At 37.7% G+C, this 8,154-nt stretch overlaps 1 protein-coding gene across 8 annotated transcripts in view; it reads left to right on the top strand.

The window, feature by feature from the left end:
* The window catches only part of enox2 (ecto-NOX disulfide-thiol exchanger 2), a 152,915-nt gene that overhangs the window by 101,537 nt on the left and 43,224 nt on the right, over positions 1-8,154 (top strand). For all 8 annotated transcript variants that reach the window (XM_088385240.1, XM_088385262.1, XM_088385247.1 and 5 more), the window contains one exon: positions 1,057-1,188. In XM_088385240.1, coding sequence (XP_088241366.1) covers positions 1,057-1,188 — 132 coding nt within the window. The remainder of the gene's footprint in view (positions 1-1,056; positions 1,189-8,154) is intronic.

The following is an 8,154-nucleotide window of genomic DNA, read 5'->3' as shown; positions in this document are numbered from 1 at the left end:
GGGGTGCCAACAATGTTGTTCGCGTACGTACTATGTAGATAACATGAGGGAAATGAAATGGAGAATAGAAACTATTTTTTAGAAGCATAAATACTAAGTCAATAGTTTTGTTGAACTGATTTGTGACGAATCATGTCCTGAGGCAAAATGGAGCGGCACGACTGAGCTGCTTCTTGATTGTGTCTCAAAAAAGTTTAGTGTTTAAGGCGCAACATCCCATCAGCTAAGGGAAGTTAAGCTACATCCTCGAGGCGCAGATATTATGCTCAGTACAACAGTGGCATGGAAAAAGGATTCCAGAACAGCCAAAGATTTTCCCATCTCTAAAAACTATTAACACACAAACAATGATGGTGTTCATTTCCTCCTTAGTCAAATCGTTTTGTTTTTTTCCCCAAATCTACCCTTTTTATGGTGAAATTGTCATGAAAGAGTTGTATTAAATGGGAACTCTTTTTATAACACTTTTTTTTGACAGTAAAGAAAATGTTAAGGCTGGATGTAAAGGTGTACCATAATTTCCGGACTATAAAACGCACCTGAATGTAAGCAGCACCAGCTAAAATGAAGGGAAGATACAGTTTTGTTCATATACAAGATGCACCGGACTATAAGCCACAGATGTTTTAATGTTCAATTTCCATATATAAGAGAATATGCACTAATCATACAATATTATAAAAATCATGAAAAATCCATAGATAATCCGCACTGGACAGTGGGGTTTGTGTAAAATGTAGCTCAGAATTTTGTTTTTCGTAAAGAGAATGTAGAAGAAAGGTAATTTTTAATACATTGTAAAAAAATAATAATAATAACAATAAAATAAATAAATTACTGCTTTTACTTTTTAAAAGTTCCACTTTTTTACATTAAGAATGTAGGCTATAAGGTCAAACATGTACAGTATTTTCAACTTTGGCTGTTCTATTTAAAACGTCATTCCTGAAATTCAAGATTGTCAAGTCTGGTTTCCCACTAAAATCCAATACAGTAGCATCATCTTGGAATATTTTTCTCCTCGCACTAAGTAGTGTTGTTTGTATCCATCCTCAGAGGGGATCCATAACATGACAATGGAGTCCAACTCCATATCGATGCCCATGTCGGACCCCAACCCGTGGGCCACCGCCATGAACAACCTGGGGATGCCTCCAATGAGCATTGCTGGACAGCCTCTCATGCCAGGTACTGCAATGCAACAGTGTACAAAAACAATGAGAACACATGATTTTTCCCAATTTTTTTTTTTTTTTAAATTGATTTTGATTTTTCAATTCCGTACTTATGCGAGTTGTTGTCCTTTGTCAATCAAAGAACCTTATGTCTCTCTTTCAAGTGGACAAAGCAATGTTTAAAGCAGGAACTTTGCCAGAGCTGCTCCATTCCCCATCATTGAAATTGCAATTATTTTTTAATTGAATTGTCCTTAAGGCTATTTCCTATTTAAGATAAAGCATCAAACGGTATTTAAAAAAGGGATTAGGTGACTCGAAATAAGAAAACACAACCTTAAAAATGAATTAACTTGCCTGTTCTGTTTGTTGTGTCTGTTTGTGAGCAACATCTCCGTTTTTTTTTTAAAGAGTCTTGTAAAAAAAGCTGCTCTTCCTTGAGTTGCCATTGAGGTCATGGTCTTTCATTTTCCATCGTGGAGAGTGGAGTGAGTTCATTTCCTGTGTGGTTGCATTGCTCATGGTGCGAATGTTAATCAAAACCGATGACTCAGCTAAAATACCGTTGTCATCCGACAACAAAACTTTCCAAAGGCTGGATATTTTGCTTTTAACATAGAGGGCGGTCAAGTCATATGTTTTACATAAACATGCATTTTTTTTGTCTGTAATTCATTAAACAAAGCACACATGTGAAACTCTACCTTTTGATCAAGCCTATAGCCTCTAGCTATCAGTTAACACCGTAGTGACTATGGGGTGGGCAATTAATTTTTACAAGGGGCTACATGAAAAACCTGAGTTGTGTCAGAGGGCCACACCTACGATAACTTAAACCTGCTCAATTTTCTTCCATTGTAAAATGCACTAAATTATTTATTTTAAATAGTTGGTACTGGTAATTAGAAGAATACAATTATTCTGTTTATATTTATATTAAGCTATGTGAAATTGTGGTGTATAGGTCAAATAAAAAAACAATCATTAATCAGTACAATTTATTCTTAACTTCTTTAACTTTTCCTCAAATGACAAAGCCGCTGCATCTCTGGGTGTGAAGTTTGATAAAAAGTCCTTGTTGGGCTTGCAGTTTTGCTAGCAATGCATCAGCCTCTGATGCGCCCTGTTTATCAGACAGATGTATTTTTTCTCATGCTTGGTCGTGTAGTGGCGACTCAAATTATATTCTTCAAATCAGGCACACGGCTTTACCTTTCATTTCTGTAAAGAAATACTTGGCAGTCCATGTCTTGTTGAAAACACGGCGCTCCTTGTCAACTTTTCTTTTCTGAGGGTCAGCACACATTTCTCGGTCAGCATTACTTCGCACTGTTCACCTTCACGCACAGCTCACATACACGTACGCTACACGGAAGTGCGATGCCTTTCAAAATAAAAGCAAAACAGGTGTATTGCACGCACAACACTATTTTTTTCTTTTTTTTTTAAATTAAGTAGTAATCAAATATACATAATTTATGATTGGCCTCATGCGGGCCAGACAGGGACGCACAAAGGGCCGAATGTGGCCTGCGGGCCGTAATTTGCCCAGGTCTGGCATAAACTAACAGTCTGCATCTTCATTTTGTGCTTAAACAGATGGGTCTCAAATGCAGTCCATCTTAACATTCTTTTGATTTTTTTTTTTATCATTTTATTATACATTCCACCGCTACTTTTCTCAAAATACACTTGAACCTCGATTTTACACACTTCGATTGCACGCGACTTTGTCTAACGCAGTTTGGTCGTGGACCCCAATTTTTTTTTCTTGTTTTAAATGCATTTTCAAGTAATATTTTAAATGGGCGATATAAGGCTCGTACAATGCTAAATGACGAGCGCGTAAACCTTAGCACTAGTGATTTGATGAATTTCCGTGACCAATTTAAAGGCGTTTGATGATAAGAAGTCGAGCTGTTTGATAATTATGACTGCTTCATTACAGTGTTAGGGATGGCTAGGATTGTTTTTGATTCGGAAAGGGGGAAGTTCATGGAAGCACCTCATCCAGACAGTCACTCACAAGTCAAAGAGTGCGGCCAGACACAGTAGTAGAATAACTGTCTGCTTTATTCTCTTTTCCATCTAATTCAAATAGCATCAAAATGACTTACTCAATCAGCCTGATATTGTCATCTGCATATTGCTTCTCTTTTCATAAAATGTCAACAGACTACGCTATGTGGCGAGTATTCACAGTGGTGAACAGCTTCGGCTGCTCAACAACACCCCTGACCTAAATTAACGTAACAAAGATTCCCAAATTCTGGACCCCAAAGTCTGCGTAAAATTGAGATTGAGGTGTAGATTAAAAGCAGTGGAACCGAATGTCACATTTGATGTAAGCGAGCATGGCAATGTCCCTCTGCAGATGTTCTCGTCTCAACTTCAAGACTTTTATTGTGTGTATGTACAAATTTAGAAACTTTTAATTGTGGTCCAAACGGGTGTTGCTAATGACATTAGTGGTGACTTGAAAGTACATCATTAAGCCTCGCCACAGTACAACAGCAACACCTGTTTTTGTTTTTTTTTAACAACCAAATATGGTCGCTAAAAATACTGTAAAGTACTGCTGTGTATTTACTATCAGGGGTCATTTCACTTGATATGAAGTCCTCAGATGGTCATAGTAAATTCCCTATATGTTTTCTATGCCCCTTGTCATCATTGTGGTAACAGAGCCGCTGAAGGTGACATTTACAGTCAAGAGCAAACACATTTTTTAGCAGTCACATTGGTATTTTTTTCAATACAGTAATCTCTCTTCCATCGTGGGGCTTACATTCTTGACCATCCACGGAATAATAATAATAATAATAATAATAATAATAATAATAATAATAATAATAAATCTGGGATAAAAAAACAAATACTCCCAGGTATTAATTTTTAAGGTCTTCGAACACACACTGGAAAATAACAATCGTTAAAAAATATTCATTATGAGCGAGCGCAAGAAGAGATCTGGTGAAGGCACCCATGGTGTAAAAACAGTGTAAAGAGTGTACTGAACTCTCTTTACAGTCAGAAAATTTTGTTTTATTTCCCCAAATTGATTAAACATAATTTATCGCTCAACATACATATATAATCCTTCCTAAATATAGAACAAACCTACAGACATTTCTTTCTGTAGGTGTCAAGAGCAAGATGATTCAGACATTTTCTGTTTTCTTTCAAAATTACTTTGTTTAACACAGTTATGTGCCACTACCAATGGGCCTAAAGTGGAATCACATGCAAAAGTCAGGAACAAAATTTACTTCTGTACCCCAAAAAAATAATATAGTCTGTCTTAATGAGGGGGAAATGAATTTTGAACTAAGATTCTGCATTCCAAACACAAAACGGCACTTAAAAACTTCCTAATGTGGTCAAAATGTGCCTCTAAATATCTTAGATTAAGATTAAGACAACCACTCACAAATCATGATTCGTAATCAATAATTCCACATTTGCATTCATTACTTTGAGGCTTATTATTCACATTTGTTGTTGATCTATTGAGCTCCTGGATGAAAACATAATTGAGAAAGAGATTAATATACTACTTGATGTTATGTATAATAGCATTGGTTACCATACATGCTATCTCCACACTTTGGTGTGCCTATTTTGCCAGTAGACATTTTTGCTGTCCCACACACACAACACACAAAACACACAGACACAGACACGCATGTAGTCCCGAGCCACTGTTGTGACTCTGAACTAATCCAGGTGGATTACCTATCGATTCTTCATGACTAAACATCATCTTTTCTTTTCACCTCTAAACACCCGTGAGACAATTCACTGTCCTTTTCCATTTGCTCTCTCTAAAGTGTGTCTTGTGTGTTGACTGCTTTCCTGTATCCATCTTTTAAGTTTCTTTATCATTCATTGCAGCGTGCCCAACTACTTTCATTACACATTTGCCTTCAATTTCATCCACTGTGAGACAGGATTGTTTTTATTCTTGTTTTTCTTCTTTAACCGTGTCCAGTCCAGTCAGACAGCTGAATAAACAAACCATCACCTAGGGCAAAGCCTCCAATCCACTTCAGCGTTTACAAAGCGGGCAATGATGACAGTTTTATTCCTGCGGATGGGGCTTCCAGCGTTTGTGTCTGTGAGGAGGTTTGGAGCACATGTTTTCATGAGTGAAGTGTTTGGATAGAGGAGGAGACTGGAGTCAGGCCAGCAGCAGCAGCAGCAGCAATAGATGAATTACAGCTCAGTAAATGTTGTTGTTCCATGTCAGGATTATGACGGCAATGTAAATGTGAAGTCGTTCTGTAGTTTTGTTATTAATTACCAATACTAAGAGTGATGAATTGGTTGATGATTTTTTTGAACAGGGTTACTCCTCTTGTATAGCGTAAGGATCCTCAATAGATGCATGAGCACAAACCAATTGTGTTGCATTCTGATTGCAAGCACATAGCACAAAATTCACTGCAAGCGTAGCGTTGTGTTCGTCCATGAAATGAAAAGCAGCATTTCAAGGTAGTCTTGTCAAGTGAGTCTCAGACTAGTTTTCTGTGTTCCTTTTTAGAACAGAAGCTGGAATCTAAAACCAGCACCTTTCCTTGTGGAGAACCTTTTCCTCATCTGGGAAAGCCAGTCAAAAAGAATGCTCTTGTAGTAACAGATTCAACTTCTTCTGCTTGTCAATACAACTGCCAGCAATGCAACAAGCTTCCAAGGCGTACAAGACAATTTTCATTGCAATGAGGGGTAATGATCACTTAGAAAATCGGCTGTAGAAAAACGTTCCTAAACAACGCTCCATGAGGAAAAACTCATTGTAAACAATGGGAGCATTTGACCAGAAGTCTTTAACCGAAAGTTCCTCTCACATTTGTTATTTCATGATAGACGCCGGGAAGAAGGTGGATACAATCACAGCAATATATAAATACGATCTTGCTCATGGCGTTGAAACATTGTCACTCCTGTCGGCTCTCCTTCGTCTCCAATGCATAGAGAATGGAGATGTGCTTTTATGTTTAAAGCACAGTTATGGCGATGAACAAAAACACTCAAATGTTACATTCAAACGTCGAAATCATCACAAAGTGGAGGTAGGATTTTCGATTTTTTTCTCTCCCAATTATGTTGAAAATGCAGCGTCAGTTGATGCGTTTTAAAACTCTTGTACAGCTGAGTGTCAGCAAACAAAATAAGGGAAACTGTTCACAATGGAAGAAGAAAGGTGATGCGGTTTAAATAGAAGCTGGCAGGCTACTAACAAAGGGTGCAGCAGAAGCCTTGTGTGAAAAGTACAAGGTACGAGGTCAAAAACAAAGATGTGAGGCGTCTTTGTGTCATATTGTGCTCAGTAAAATGAAATGGTTGAGGACTCAAATTGATTGAATGCCTTTAGGTGATAGTCGGTGCAGCTGCAATCTGTAGATATTATTTTTTTCATTTTTGTGGGCATTCGTTTGGAAAAAATGCTTTTATTTGACAGAAGGTATGCAAATTGGATACAATTGGCGATTTATCGCGTGTTGACAAGTTACAAACAATAAAGAAGAGTGGTTCCTAATAGACCAAGTTTCTGCATTCATACCATCTTTTAGAAACTGCAATCTGTCAAAGTTGCTGTAGATAATTTTGTGTTTAATATCTTGTATTTTTTGTTTTGATTCTTGGTAAGTGCTTTGCCATTTTGCTTTTTCACAGCCAAGCCTATACAAAAGACCTGTTAAAGCTACATGTTGGAATTAAAGCTTGGTGTCAGTAGGATGGATGCAAAACTATTTGTGGCCAGAAGCACGCACATACTTATTTAGTCAAAGCAATCACTCTCAAATGTATGTGTTGGCATAGCAACGACAAACCTGGCTCTGTGGCCTTGTCATTCTCAAGGCTGGAACGCAGGATTGTTACTAATACGTAACTTTGTCAACATGGTGAATTGAAAATCAATTCTAAAATAAAATGCAGTTATACTGCAGTTAATCTTATCATGAATATAGTAATGTGGTAAATAATAAAATTTCCATTGCAATGACAAACAATTGGCCGATAGAGCGCAATGCTACATGAAAAATCCCTAGGAATGTCATACCCCTCAAATCTTAGGATGTATAACTGGTAATAGGTTCAGCAGAAGGCAACTTCTGGTTCCAACATCTACTATGACATCTGACATAGAGAGCATATCCTCTTCCAGGAGCAGTCCTCATTATTTACCCTGTGTTCACTGAAGCACATTCAGACTTCAAGTAGAACCAGATGGCCATTTCTATACTGCAGGCTTTGTATCCAAGGGTCATTTAAGGATTCCTTTACTTGTTGAGAAAAGGACTGCTATCAGCAACTGAATCAGCTTCAAGGCATACCTTGAACAACCAAGAACGTTGTCATTGTTGATGGTGCTTCATTTGGTGAGTGACAGCGATTCTGGATATCTGAGGAAGACCTTTCCTGTTACATTTACATTTTGTTCATTGGGAAACTGAGAGCAAAGCGAGCCCTGTGGAATACAATACAGCAATGTCCAGAGCTAAGGCACAGCAGCAGAGCAAACTAAGATTAGCATGTGTATCTTTAAAAGTTAAGAGTGACAAATGTGGGCAACCAATGTCACTGAGTATATATAGGTTTCACGTCAGAACCATGATCAAATATTATAAGTGATGATTTCAGGCTTTTAATAAGTTGAGGGAAAAAAAGTTGTTTATCATCAGCACAGTGCTGTTAGAAGCAGTGACAGAGTTCCATATTCATCTGCTGTCAGTAAGAATGTAAAAGTTGTTAATACTTAGTATTACTAGCCAAAGGGCAGCATGTAAAGATTGAAGAAAAGGGGACTCAGAATGGACTCCTGTGAGATCCCACAAGTCCCTGCCATTGGGTATCTAGTACGATCAGGAAGTCCACATTTAACCCTGGCCATATCCAAACTAGCTAGCTGTATTGCATGTTAAAATGAAGCGCCTGTTTTCACAGAAATGATGATTTCTGAGATGTGTAGGCAAAA

Source organism: Syngnathus floridae, chromosome 1 (genome assembly GCF_059516105.1).
Source record: "Syngnathus floridae isolate MCC-2025c chromosome 1, RoL_Sflo_1.0, whole genome shotgun sequence".
Lineage (NCBI taxonomy): Eukaryota > Metazoa > Chordata > Actinopteri > Syngnathiformes > Syngnathidae > Syngnathus > Syngnathus floridae.
The sequence above is the reverse complement of the archived record's forward strand: the minus strand, read 5'-3'. Positions and strand labels throughout refer to the sequence as shown.